Source organism: Pistacia vera, unplaced genomic scaffold, assembly GCF_008641045.1.
Source record: "Pistacia vera cultivar Batoury unplaced genomic scaffold, PisVer_v2 Contig473, whole genome shotgun sequence".
Classification (NCBI taxonomy): Eukaryota; Viridiplantae; Streptophyta; class Magnoliopsida; order Sapindales; family Anacardiaceae; genus Pistacia; species Pistacia vera.
The window spans coordinates 135588-149147 of NW_022196305.1; the positions used below are offsets into that span (position 1 = coordinate 135588).

The following is a 13560-nucleotide window of genomic DNA, read 5'->3' on the forward strand; positions in this document are numbered from 1 at the left end:
CACTTGATGAAACTTGAACCAAATCCACTTCTTCTTCTTCCCTTATTTGAGGTAGACAAAATACTAATAATGAGACAAGGGGCTGCATTTCAGTATTACAGTATAAATGCAATTTATCAAGCAAACTGGTGGTAGTTTGTGGTTAGTTTTGTCATGCCCCGAACATCATTTTGACCGTCGGATATATATATATATATATATATATATATATATATGCAAACCCTTTTTTTCTTTTTTGAAGCTTCGCATTTCATTATAACATTTGGCTCACGAGAGAGAGTAATTGTTACAGACTACTTAGAGACGTCAAGGAGGGGAGATTGGTAGAGAGAATATATATGCTCCAAATAATCAGTAAGAATTCTTATAATTAGTTGAATTTAAAAGATAGGAATGTGCAAATGCTGCATGTATGGCTGCTCCAATGGGAAACACATCCTCATCAATAAAAAAGTAAGGGCTATGTGGAGGATATGTGGCTCCCGCCTTCTCATTCCACATGCCTAAAAACAGGAAGGATCCTGGAACTTCATCCAAGAAGAAAGCAAAATCTTCACTCCCTGTGAAGCAAGGAGCCACTTCTACTTTTTCTTCTCCCAATAAGTCAACTGAGACCCACTTTACATGTTCATATATTCTTTCATCATTCACCGTTGGAGGAAGTGTGGGATGTTCTCTTCCCTCGAAATCAACCTCGGCAGAGCACCGATGCACAGCCGCCTGCCCCTTGATAACCTGCCGGAAAGAAAATGAACTTAAAATTTGTACTTCTATATGCAGAACATTCTGTCTTGATGATATGTATAATTTAGAGATTTACCATGCAATTAAGTTACTTAAGTTTTAGTTACCTCTTCTATCCTTTCCCGAAGCAATGAGAAGCTCTTTTTGCTGAAAGCTCTAAAAGTTCCGGCTATTGTAGCCGAGTCCGGGATAGTATTATACTCTGTACCTCCATCAATTATGCTTACAGAAACCACCTGCATTATTTTACAATACTTATGTAAGGCGGAAAAGCTCAAAATTATACATAGGGTTGAGAAGTACATGATAAATTAGGATGGTAAAAACCTGAGAATCTAAAGGGTCAATTTCCCTTGCAACAATATTTTGCAAGCTAATTACAGATGACGAAACTGCCAAAATTGGATCAATAGAGTGTTGTGGAATTGCAGCATGTCCTCCTTTCCCACTAATTTTCGCCTTAAAGCTCCCACATCCAGCTAGAAATTCTCCGGGCCGTGATGAAACAACACCGGTGGGATACTTATGCACCAAGTGTACACCAAAAATGGCCTCAACGTTTTCAAGCGCACCTTCTTGGATCATATCTTTTGCACCTGTACCCCGTTCCTCAGCCGGTTGAAATATAAGAACAACAGTACCCTACATAGAAACAAAAAGAATAGGATAAAATTAAATACAAAATTTAATAAAGGAGAAGAATACTATATACGGTTGGGAACAGCAATTTTTTTTTGAAGATTTCCAATTAAACCTTTAATGTGTGTCGCAGTTCTTGCAGTATCTTTGCAGCACCGAGGAGCATGGTAACGTGCGCATCATGAGCACATGCATGCATTTTGCCATTTACTTTACTCTTGTGTTCCCATTCCGCCAGTTCCTGCAGTGATTTTCAGTATGTTAGAAATCCGGTGCCCAATAAACTCTTAAATTAAACCCGAGAGTATAAACGAACACTGGCCATAATCTTCTCAGCAGAGTGATATATATATATATATATATATATATATACTTCAAAGTCTTATTGTTTTAGGCTCCAATTGAGTCCTTAGAAGGAGAAAATATGACATTATGAAGTTGCAAACTTAAAAAACTTCTCCTTCATTTTTTTTCCAAAGCACACAAAGCCATCAGATCCGTATCAATCTTTAGAAGCCAGAAACTTTCGTGCTGCTTGCACAAAACAATCGAAAGTAGAAATGCTTTGCAAAACATCTATCTTTCTAATACTCAATTCATGTTCCAAATACAATATATTTTTCCTTTCAACCTTACAAGAAACATGATTACGAATCTCTTATAAAGTAAACATCACTGAAAATTATCATGAGTTCATACTCTTACATTAGTATTTAATTGGTGTTTACTGAAAAGGCATATTTTCTTAATAGAAATGTTATTGCAGTAAGTTTCAGGACTGCTACTCCGTTCCTGATAAGACAATTATTTGTCTCTTATCCTTCTTCAAATTAATTAAAGTGTAATGAGTACGTACGGTAGCAACAGTTCAAGAATCAATCCGTGTGGGTCCATGACAATTAGTAAATAAACACGAGTTTAAATAAGGATAACTGAGCAGAGCCCCTGTTTTAGCCATTCTGTACAACATGCCGCAGAAACAGAGAACAAAGTTTTAAATCGAAGATTTACAGTAAATATGTGTACAGAAAAACAACCCATAGATATAAATATGTTTAAAAATAATAATAAGAAGAAGAAGAAGAAGAAGATAAAAATAAGAGAAATGAAACAGACCTGAATAGGCAAAGCATCCATATCCGCTCTCAAAGCAACAAAAGGAGGAGAACCAGAACCAATTGTGGCAACAACGCCGGTCTTCGCCACAGGCCATCTATAAGCAACACCAAGTCGGTCAAGTTCACGCCTGATGAGTTTACTAGTTTCAAATTCTTCATAAGCAAGTTCCGGGTACTCATGGATTTCTCTCCTTATCTTCTTCATCCAGTTAACTGTATTTTCATCATTAGCCAGCCCAAGAATCCGATCTTTGATTGAAGTATTCTGCGGTGGCGTCGAAAGTTTTTCAAGAGAAGAAAGTTGGAAATTGAAAGAAGAGCAAATAGTAGTAATGGAAATGAAGATTAAGAGAATGTATTGGAGAAGAGAAAGCGCCATGGCCAAGTAATGGAATTGAATAGTTGTTGTTGGTAGCCGCTATTTAAAATTATTGTACTTGAGAACAAATATGCTTAATAGGATTTAATTCCCTCCATATATTATTTACTTTTTTCTTTTTATGATTGGTAATAACATCATAAGCATATGATAATAAAGCTAAAAGACATTATTTTGGAGGACGTTTGAGTGCAAATGAGGATTAGGAATTTGACCATTTCTTGTGGCTGCAAATGAAAATAGTTAAAATTGACTGCAGAATTTTTGACCGTCTCTAATGGCTGCCCACTTCTCCTATATTTTCTCTGGGAAAAACCTTGAAACATGTATTAATTATGAAGCACGTTGTTTTATTATACTGTGTGTGTATCTTGGGTTCCATTAACATTATAAAGTTATTTTTATCATTCTTCATAAAACTCACAATGTTTACTTATAAAACGACAATGACATATGCATCACTACTGAGGCTTTCATCAGCAAATTCATAACAGTTGGTAATTACATCACATACATTGGGTAACCTATTCAATGAACCTGGTAAGCAATGAGGTTTTTTGAAGTAGGGCCCATGAGGCTCCAAATGGAAGTTTGATCACAAGATCAAAAATTAGGTATGGCTGGGGCAATGGATATGGTTATTGGGTGGAGACATGCATGTGAGTGGGACCTCTGATCTGTCCATCATAAACCGTGGGATTTGATGTATGATATTATATATGTGATGGAAATCATCACAAGATTTTTCATGTTATTTGATGTCATTAATGACCGTGCAATTTTTGAACTTTAAAAAAGCCACCCACGTATACTATACTATCTTCCATTTGATTATAAGAGTTTATTTTTACAAGAGATTGGGTGGTAGACGTTAGGACACGGTCAATTGCACGTGATAAATTAAATTTTTTCGGACTAAAGAGGACCCACCACAGGTGATGCGTCAATTGGCAACTTGGATTTGGATTTGGATTGGGAAAGGCCAGCTCAGCTATTCTGTTTGACTATAGAATAATGGACGCCGTGACATCATCATTTACACCGTATGTCTGAAATAATTATTCAGCTTACAAATTACTTGTAATAATCGCTATTAAGTGATTTGATAGTCCAAATTAAAAAGCAGTACGTCTAATGTGAAAGGCAGTTTTTTGTTATTCTAATTTTGAAAATGCGATTTGACAGATTACTAGTCTATTGCATCACATGTTTTATATGAACAAGTCACCTCAATTATTAACTTTATACTAAAGGGGAATACAAGAATTTGTTTGGCGACAAACGATACGTATACTTGCTGCCTAGAGATTCCTTCTTCACTGGGGAATTATATAAGATTACGATATTAATGTATGATTTGGATATAGTCGCTAGGTGTGTCATTTCCAATATCTTTATACCAAACACTATTTATCTAACATGACATGTAAAAGTCCTATAAGCATTAGTTATGTTATGTTGTTTGAGGCTTAAATTATTAACTATACATTAAGGTTTGTTTAGGACACATTCTAATTAACCTTAATTTATAAAAACTAATTATGGTTTCTTACAACGGTACATTGATCACTCTCTGTTCATTTAACTAATTCACTTTGATTAATCACCGATTATACTCAAACCATCAACGTCTGTTTGTTTTCTATTTCCAGCTTTTCTCAAACGAAACGCCATAAATCTACAGCAAACCTAAGCCGGCCCCTTTAAACTCTCCCTTCCACTAGACTCACTTCACATCCATATTAACAAACTACTAATTTAAACCATGCCCTGGCCCTGCACAGTCTCTCTCTCTCTCTCTCTCTCTCGTACTTCCATTCACACAGACAATGCCAGACCTTTCTCCTCTTCTCCTTATTCTCTTCTTTTCCTTTACAGTCAAATCCCAACTCACCCTCGACTTCTACAACAAAACATGCCCCCAGTTCTCATCTACGTTACAAGAAATCATTACCGATAAGCAAATTGCCTCCCCTACAACCGCTGCAGCCGTCCTCCGCCTCTTCTTTCACGACTGCATGGTGGACGGCTGTGATGCTTCTGTCCTTATTGCCTCCACCCCGTTTAAAAAGGCTGAGCGTGACGCTGATATCAATCTCTCACTCGCTGGGGATGCCTTCGATCTCATCACTCGAGCGAAAACTGCCCTTGAGCTCCAATGCCCTGGCATTGTTTCTTGCGCTGATATTCTTGCTACTGCAGCGCGCAACCTTGTTGTGATGGTGGGCGGACCTTTCTATAACGTTCCTTTGGGAAGGAGAGATAGCTTAGTATCCGACCCTTTACATGTTCAAGGCAATATCGCCAGGCCTAATCTTCCATTATCGGATATTATATCTATCTTTGTATCCAAAGGTCTTACCGTGCAAGAAATGGTAGCTCTTGTTGGTGCCCATACAATAGGTTTTTCTCACTGCAAAGAGTTTGCTGGTAGAATATACAACTACAGCAACACTTCTCAGATTGACCCTTCTCTTAATCCTCAATTCGCAGAAAGATTAAGGATACTGTGTGCAAATTATCTGAATCAGCCGGAAATGGCAGCGTTTAATGATATATTTACGCCGGGCAAGTTTGATAATATGTATTACAGGAATCTGAAAAGCGGGTTGGGATTATTGCCGTCTGACCAAGCCATAGCCGTGGATAATAGAACCAAACCATTCGTGGATTTGTATGCAGCTAATGAGGTTGAATTTTTTCGGAAGTTTGCTCAGGCAATGAAGAAATTTAGCACTTTTAACATTAAGAGTGGAAGGGATGGAGAAGTAAGGCGTAGATGCCATGAGTTCAATAATTCCTAGGTGGCAGTAGTGTTGGTGAAAATAATTAAAGGATTGAGTAGACAAGTAAAGGGTATTTAGTACTTTTCTTTCTGTTTATTTGGGTTTTTGGATAGCGCTAATGTTCCTCCAGTGTGTACGTGCCGTTTCGACAAAGAGTTTACTGCAAAAGAAGATTGTGATTAGGAGCTTGACATTCTACAAATTTAATATTCTAAGATAAATTACAAATGTGTTAAATGACTTTAAAATATTTTAAATTTAAAAAATTAATAAAAGAACAAATCTTTTTAACCACTAGACCAACCCTTAAGGTTGTAAAGCATGATTTTCTGCTTCACTTGACATTAATGGGTCGTAATATTTGTTTTTGTGTGTATCAGTAAATCTACCAACTTATTCGAGAAAAAAAATGTCACATTAGGAATTAATTCAGACTTTCCAAAATATCAATTTCTCGCAAAGAATTTTACCCATTTATGTTATCACTACTTAGACGTTTACTCAGCTAAAATTTTATGACAGCTAGGTTTTATACGGCATAAGCATAAGATATTTTTGGATTAATAATAAAAAGAAATACCAAAATTTAGCCACCATGTCTCACAAATTAAGCCTGAACATTGGTGAAAGATGGAGAACCAATTCCAATTGCCAAACGAGAATCACTAAACACCAGCAGCAGACAGTAGGCCCGTGAAGTGCACTAATTTTTCATTTCTTTAATCCTAAGTTACAACCGAGGCTAAGATGTGGCTGAAAGGATCTTCAAGAATAATTTATGCATTTACAGGTATGCTAGCTAGATACCGATGAAAAACTAACACGAGAATGACCCAGGCATGGGAAAAGGAAGGAAAGAATTTTACGATAACAATGAGCTGTTGTCACCCTTGCCATGCTGGAGAAATGTTGCCATTCCACCGCATTCACTATGTGCATTTCATCACTGACTACTACACTTGGGAAGCAGGAACTTTTTAGCCTTGTTTTTCGCTAGCACAGATGCCAAACCACCACAACAAAGAATGATAATTGAAGAATTATCCCATGGATAGTTGATTCCACATGCTCGTCTAAAATATTGCAAAAAAGAAGCCAACTCAACTAATTATTAGAATAGAGAAAGAAAAATATTATAAGAGAAAAAAGGTTTGATCATAATCCTACCTTTTTTAGCATGGCTTTCGCTTGCCAACTTTTAAGTGGACATTGAACCATTTCTTCTTCTTTGATCTATCCCTCCCTGTATATTTTTTCTCTCTCACTTGGCCTTCCTCTTTGACCTCCTTTGGTGAACCCCGACTTCTGTTCTTACTTGAACTCCGCTTCATTGGAAGGGCAGTTGTGTACGAGGCATGAATTTCATTCCTTTGTTTAAGAAGCTCATCAATCTGCAAAATAAGAAAGCAAAAATAATCTATGAATGTAATTGAATCTCATTCTCAAATGGGATACAGGCACAAGGGTGTTGTGGGTAAATCTTACAGCTTGCATTTCTTGTGCATATCTACTGGTCATCTCTGAAAATTGTGCCAGGACCTGTAACACTCCCAAGTGAATAACAAACAAACATGAAGAGAATTTCACAGGTATATGCATCGTATATCAAAGTTTAGACCTCTCGGTATTCATTTTCAAACTTCGATAACTCCACTCTTTTTGTCAGAATTTGAGCTTCCACAGCTCTAAGATTCTCCTTTTCTTCTGTAAAAGGAGCAGCACAAAGGGCTTCTATCGTGTAGCTTGCACTTTTAAAAAAATTATCACCTAGAGAAATGTAACAGAAACAAAAAGGTTAATCCAAATGCATCATTGAAAAATACAACACATGCACTGGACAGAAACTAAAGAACTAACCATAAACAGCAAATGTATGTGTGCCTGCCTTCAGTTCAGTTATTTCACATGGTTGAAACACATCCAGTTTTTTAAAGAAGGCAGCATCTGGATCCTTTGCAGCAGCCATCTAGAGCCAAAAGAATTATAAAACATAACTTAAAAAGTGATCAAAATCAAACTCAAACATGATGAGTTACCAAGATATATTACAAATCCTCAACTCACCGAGTTGGCTGTTTGATCTAACCGGTAAACTGGGAAACCAAGTAAATACATGCCAGCAGCTGTCACCTTCCCAGTTTTTGTGCTGTCCTCCTGCATTAGAAGAGATCAAATAACTTGAGCATATGATTTAGAAAGGCAACAAAGATATACAAAGGTGCTAAATGCTAATTAAGACTCACAGGCAGTTCATGTATGGAATGGATGTGATCACTTAAAAATAATGTGATGATATTTTCATGCAACAATAAGCAAAGGTCTAAATAAGAAATCAAAGATACTTTAGAACAGAACACGAAAAAAAAAAATTATTCTTGTATCAATAGCTAGACACCGACCTAAAAACTAAAGGTATTAAATGGAAGAGCTCAATAAAGCATATGAAATGTTAAAAGCAAGGTTTAGTTAATCTGGGACTCGCTAACATTCCCTTCATATATAGAGAGTACAGAAAACAGGACAAGGAAAAAACCATTGAGACAGGTTTTGATACCATTACAGGGAACCAACCCAAAATCCTAAGTTGTTAGATGGAAGCTCCAAATACATTATGAAATTTTATCAAAGCCATGATAAAGTGAATGTGGGATACCTAAAAATAGCCTAAATGATGCACCAGATGGACATGGTTAATTAATTAAGGAGTAGCTTTTCTCTAGCAATTTAAGGGTCACAGGTGCTGGATAAGGGTACTACCAAACAATAAAAAAATAAAGAAATACAGAGTTATCAGTAGTACAGCGGCTTAACCCTCTCTGCTCAAGTTAGCAAGACTACTGCAGGCATGATCAATTGCCAAATATATTTCAAAGAGAGTAAACCCAGATGAGCAAGAAATTTGAGTATGAATAATAGTGTTATAATTGAAAGGAATAGTCTCCTATAGATGTGGAAGATAAATCTTGTAACCAAAATACACAGCTACACATGCCTTTCAGAGCTAATTAGAAAGAACTCAAGAAAGCAATTCCATATTATGTCAATAATGCATACCACCCCGACCCCCACCCCCTCCCTGAATTGAAAAGGCCTGCTTCAAAGCCAATTGGTAACTGCACTTGCTTCAGTGGAAATATAAAACAAAATACGATAACCACTCTGAAAAAACAACAGAAGAGAACTGCTTGATACCTGCAGTGCAAGGCTCAATCCACTGCTCCCTTCCTGATCAAAATACAATAACTGCACAAAGCCAATTGGTTACTACACTTGCATCAGCGAAAAAATAAAAACAAAAAAATAATTTTAGATGCATTCCCACAGATATAACACATCAGCCTACTAATAAGTAGGAAGGCATCCAAAATTTAACTAATTCTTGTTCTGTATTGAAAAATGAAATTCTCAGATAGCAGCACTCCAACAAAATTGCAGTCAAAGTGAGCAGCTGGAAGTACCACCTCAACTGTGTGAGAAGCAAAAACTAAGAGTTCATTATAACCATCTGGCAAAGATGAAAGAACTTGGTGCTGTAGTCAAGACCCAGCATTAAATGTAAAGAAGTTTGAAGCAAAACAACTGGTCTTAGAGAAATGCTCCTCAACTGGTACTCTAGGTCTACCAATTACCCGTGGAAGACCAGACCAGATTTAATTCAGAAGCCATGGAATTAAATCATCTCGTAGGGGAGAAATAATTGCTTTCTAAAAAAAAATTCATATATGTAACAAATTTCAAAAATGAACATATTAGGGATCAAACTTGAGCAAGATATTTACAATCAATTTGCTTGTGTGAACCTGTCAACTTTGCTGGTCTATTAGTACCTTCACATATGCTGCTTTATGATTTGATAAAAAAAAACAACTCATTTACATAACATGCACACCTCCATAGAGAGAAGATATGGCTCATAGAGTCATAGTAGTACCTCTTATGTATTTTAAATTCAACCAAAGGAACAGGTAAGTATATGCCAACATATTTAGGATCAGCTCATCTAAAGTAATAATCAAATTTCCAGTGATAAAGAAAAACAAAACTAAAAAACGAGCCAGTTCAAAGAAAGAAATCATAGAAATAATTTTTCCAACATTTCTGGAAGCAAAACATACATCCATTTAAATGAATTTTGAATATAAGTTACTCTTGCTGAACTTAATTCCAATAGCTATTCAAACATAAAGATATTTCAATTAGACCATAAGTAGAAGTCACCCCTGGCCAACATGAGTGCTGTATGAATTTTTTTTTTTTTTTTAATCGTGAAGCCTGAAAAGAAACAAGCCAGTCTCATTTCTGATTAACGGAGAATCATCTTAACTGGCTATTATTTAAAAATAATTTTTTTTTTTACCCAGGGCATAACCTTTAAATGAACACTTTAGCAGGTCCAGCCTATGGTTCAGACAGAATATCAGGGCAGTCTATAGATGAAAATAAACATGCATTTTCAGTAGAACAGGGGTTTAGAAATTCATAAATTTTTAAACCTTGAATTTGCTCTTGTCAGACGATTGCACTCGGCACACAAATCCAGCCCGTGCTTCCTCTTCTGTTATTGTGACAGAATAGAAATGAGCACATTGTTTTTCAACCTGTTAAGATGTACAAAATTTCAATCAGTAGACCATCATTACAAACAGTAACAGCAGAAGATAAAGAAGAGTACCCTACCTTCCTGGTTATAGGTTGGCCCAAAAGGAGTGGGCGAATGGAGACCACACCATTAAGTGCCTCTTCCAACACAGTTGCTGATACAGTGGTCTTGATTGGCACACCAAGTTTACTATTTGTAGGTACAATAAGAACATAACTCAATGTACACAGATCATAAAAAGCACAAAAAGTTGCTAAAAGTACTACGGAATGGAAGAAAATATCAATAAACTTACCTAAAAAGTGCAGCAAACATGGTGTTCACTGCTCCCAAACTGGAAAGATCTAGCTCCAACTCTTGACTTTCTGATTCAACAGCCTACAGAAAGGACAACAATATCATGTTCAGCACTGAACTTCCATGCCAAATCCAAGGATAAAATGGTGACTTAAAAGACTAAAATTGCAGCGTATGTAACTTTATTAAAAAGTAGCAACTTTTGGATCTCAAAGACTTCAAAATATTACCCAATTTTGTATATCTCACCTCAAAACCAGCTGCATCATACTGACGCCGCTTGTCAGGATCAGACAAGATATTATAGGAAAATGTAACCTCCTTAAACATATCAGCTGCCACAGGATCATTTGCATTCTTATCAGGATGGTACCTAAACCACTAAAATGTTAGCAGATACAATAATACAAATCATTTGTATAGAATATGGCAAAAATAGTGGCAATATAATAATTAAGAGGCATATAAGATGGTAAATAAAATGCATCCATTTGTCTAATTAGAAATCAACACATTATGCTTTACAATAACATTTGAACTACAAAGCTTGCCAAGCATTAAGGAAAACATCCTAGAAGAGTTATTGATCAATTGTTTGTTAAACAATCTAAATTCAGAGAAGAATTCAAGTCAGACACATCTGAAATTAATATGGGTGTGGGAATTGTGTCCAATATGTATCTTGATGGGCAGGTAGCAATGGGAGTTATCAGAAGAAAAAAGTTAAATACTGCTAATTCACAAAATTTCTGCAATATCAGCTCTCATTTAATTTCAATGTAGCATGGACATGAATACGAGTGACCGTACACATGTTTCACAAACTAAAAGTATTTTAAAGATGAAGTGTTCCCAAGGGCTTGGTTTGCGGTAGTGAAAAAGAAAAACACATCAGCATATATATCACCAGCTCCAATCATCTGGGGAAGTTTAATGTCCCCACCCATATCCTAGGAATTCCTATGGCCAACCGCAAGTATACGTCTGAAATAGAAGAAATATAAACCTTGACTCTTCTTTTGGAAGTGGATCAGGCTGAAACATGTCTTGTGGCTATTTAATTTAATAAAAAAAATTCCATCTTAATTTTGCGATGCTTACAAGCAGAAGTTCATAAAACTAAATTAGCATTAATATTGGTCACATTACACTTGACTGACCAAGTTTTGAGGTTTCATAACAGCTCCAATGCTTCCAAAAACACATCTAAGTAACTAGTTTTAAGCAGATGTAGCATTCTACAGATGAAATTTGCAGTGCGCATGTACAAATTCAGCTTTCTTGAAAGTGCCAAGCAACTGTCACAAAATAGGTGACACTGTACTAGTGCACATTTCATTATTAAGTAATCCATGCAAGATAGAACTAGGGCGAGACAACTGCGCGGCCATCTGAATATACACACTCCAAACCACCTAGTTAGGTAGGTCCAACTTTGCAAACCATGCTATTTTCAACAGGTTGTCAAACTTTGGCAGGCAAAATTCTCTTCCACTTATGTCTATAAAGGCTGCCTGCTCTTCCTTTTTGCAATGAGAATTTCTGTAACTCAAACCAATGTCTTCCCAAGGTCCATATCCATAAGAACACAGTCATGAGTTCTGATTTAGAGTGAGCTTTACTCTAACAGAATTTAGCATGATGTCAATGTTCATGCTCCACAAGAATGCAACCATGATTTTGGATTCAGCACATCTCTTTCTAACTAACACTTCTCTTACACAAGCATCAGACAGAATTTACTCAGCGGCATAGAAGTGGTTACTTACTGTTCAAATATTACAACCCCAAAATATCACAGCTCCAAGAGAAAAATAGTCAACCATCCGAGATTTAAGGCTATTAGAGCACACTAAAATCAGATCAAACTATGAAATAACACATACTAGGAACGCAATCAGTTTTCAAACCTAAAAAATTTTATTGCGTGTTTGATAATATGAATACAATAAACCAGAAACGCACCTTAAGTTTTTTGCTTTGTGCATGTCTTTAAATTTGAACACCTGACAATCTAGTCTATACACTGCCTTAGAGATTTTGTCTTCTATTCAGCATAAAGACCCTCAAGCCATCTTGGTTATCTTGTCTCATAATAAATTAACAGTCCCCTACACCAAGACAAGCTCCTAGCTGGATTTAGCACTTTGACATGAGCATTACCAACAGACCACTAAACCACCAATCAACAACGTTTCCAATAAACCTCTGTCACTTCAAAGTGCAGCATGAGCAAAATCTAGCAAATTATAATTTTCTTCTCACACTAATTTACACGCATGATTCAAATCCATATTAACACAACAAATGGAAATTTAAGATAATATAACGAACTCACAATGATTCATTCAATTGCAATACCCAGAAAGTCCAATAAAAACGTTTCGAACAAAACTTAACCAATAATTTCACATAAGGTCAAAAAAGTTAAAAACCCCGCATAAGCAGAAAATACATAAATTAACATACTTAAGGGCCATTTTACGGTAAGCGCTCTTGATTTCCTGCTCCGTACAGTTCCTAGAAACTCCAAGAACCTCGTAGGGGTCCCGGCGGAGCTGCTTCCCGGCATCGCTTCTCTCGGACTTGGATCGATGAGCTGGCATTTTCGACTAAAACCTAATGAATTAAGCGAAAACCCTAGAAACCACTACCGAAACAAAAAGAAAATACAAGAGAATGAGGAAAACACAGGTACTACTCCTGAATTTTCTCTCATTCTCTATACACGTCACCACACGGAATCACTAATTGCAAGAGAACAATATAAAAGCCCTAGACTTGATGGAACATCCAAGCAGGAGCTGAGGCGGACAATAGCGACACAATAGAAGGAGAAAATGGAGGGGAAATTACAAATTAGGTGCGATTTGTTGTTTCTACACTGTTATCTTATAAAATTTTAAATTTCAAACACCGGGTTTTGCTAGAAAGCGCAGGGTGCACCGTGCGCACGGGATAGTGATGGCGGCACGTGAGTGGGGCGGGTGCTAGGGT

At 36.5% G+C, this 13560-nt stretch overlaps 3 protein-coding genes across 3 annotated transcripts; 1 reads left to right on the top strand and 2 right to left on the bottom strand.

Annotated features, from left to right (window-relative positions):
- Positions 1–335: 335 nt before the first annotated feature.
- On the bottom strand, positions 336–2990 carry LOC116146158 (IAA-amino acid hydrolase ILR1-like 1). Its single transcript, XM_031431561.1, has 5 exons — positions 2500–2990; positions 1499–1624; positions 1072–1386; positions 852–980; positions 336–735 (listed from the first exon to the last, which is right to left on the bottom strand). Exons 1-5 carry the CDS (start codon positions 2878–2880, stop codon positions 352–354), a joined length of 1335 nt encoding a protein of 444 aa, XP_031287421.1. The 5' UTR covers positions 2881–2990; the 3' UTR covers positions 336–351.
- Positions 2991–4587: 1597 nt separating this feature from the next.
- On the top strand, positions 4588–5845 carry LOC116146147 (peroxidase 6). Its single transcript, XM_031431552.1, has one exon. It carries the CDS (start codon positions 4710–4712, stop codon positions 5682–5684), a length of 975 nt encoding a protein of 324 aa, XP_031287412.1. The 5' UTR covers positions 4588–4709; the 3' UTR covers positions 5685–5845.
- A 507-nt stretch (positions 5846–6352) lies between these two features.
- LOC116146145 (chaperone protein dnaJ 16) lies at positions 6353–13395 on the bottom strand. Its single transcript, XM_031431550.1, has 12 exons — positions 13033–13395; positions 10813–10936; positions 10562–10644; positions 10344–10455; positions 10160–10264; positions 8859–8909; positions 7731–7820; positions 7524–7632; positions 7285–7433; positions 7152–7205; positions 6834–7057; positions 6353–6739 (listed from the first exon to the last, which is right to left on the bottom strand). Exons 1-11 carry the CDS (start codon positions 13167–13169, stop codon positions 6839–6841), a joined length of 1233 nt encoding a protein of 410 aa, XP_031287410.1. The 5' UTR covers positions 13170–13395; the 3' UTR covers positions 6353–6739; positions 6834–6838.
- Positions 13396–13560: the final 165 nt, after the last annotated feature.

Excerpts from the sequence above, each read along its gene's own strand:
- LOC116146145 (XM_031431550.1), bottom strand. The coding sequence starts at position 13,169 with ATGCCAGCTCATCGATCCAAGTCCGAGAGAAGCGATGCCGGGAAGCAG. Across the intron at positions 10,456-10,561 it reads ATGTTTGCTGCACTTTTTAG|TAAACTTGGTGTGCCAATCA; the intron begins GTAAGTTTATTG and ends ACCTACAAATAG. Across the intron at positions 8,910-10,159 it reads CTGACAAGAGCAAATTCAAG|TTATTGTATTTTGATCAGGA; the intron begins GTTTAAAAATTT and ends GGCTTTGTGCAG.
- LOC116146147 (XM_031431552.1), top strand. The coding sequence starts at position 4,710 with ATGCCAGACCTTTCTCCTCTTCTCCTTATTCTCTTCTTTTCCTTTACA.
- LOC116146158 (XM_031431561.1), bottom strand. The coding sequence starts at position 2,880 with ATGGCGCTTTCTCTTCTCCAATACATTCTCTTAATCTTCATTTCCATT. Across the intron at positions 1,387-1,498 it reads AACTGCGACACACATTAAAG|GGTACTGTTGTTCTTATATT; the intron begins GTTTAATTGGAA and ends GTTTCTATGTAG. Across the intron at positions 981-1,071 it reads TTGACCCTTTAGATTCTCAG|GTGGTTTCTGTAAGCATAAT; the intron begins GTTTTTACCATC and ends AAAATAATGCAG.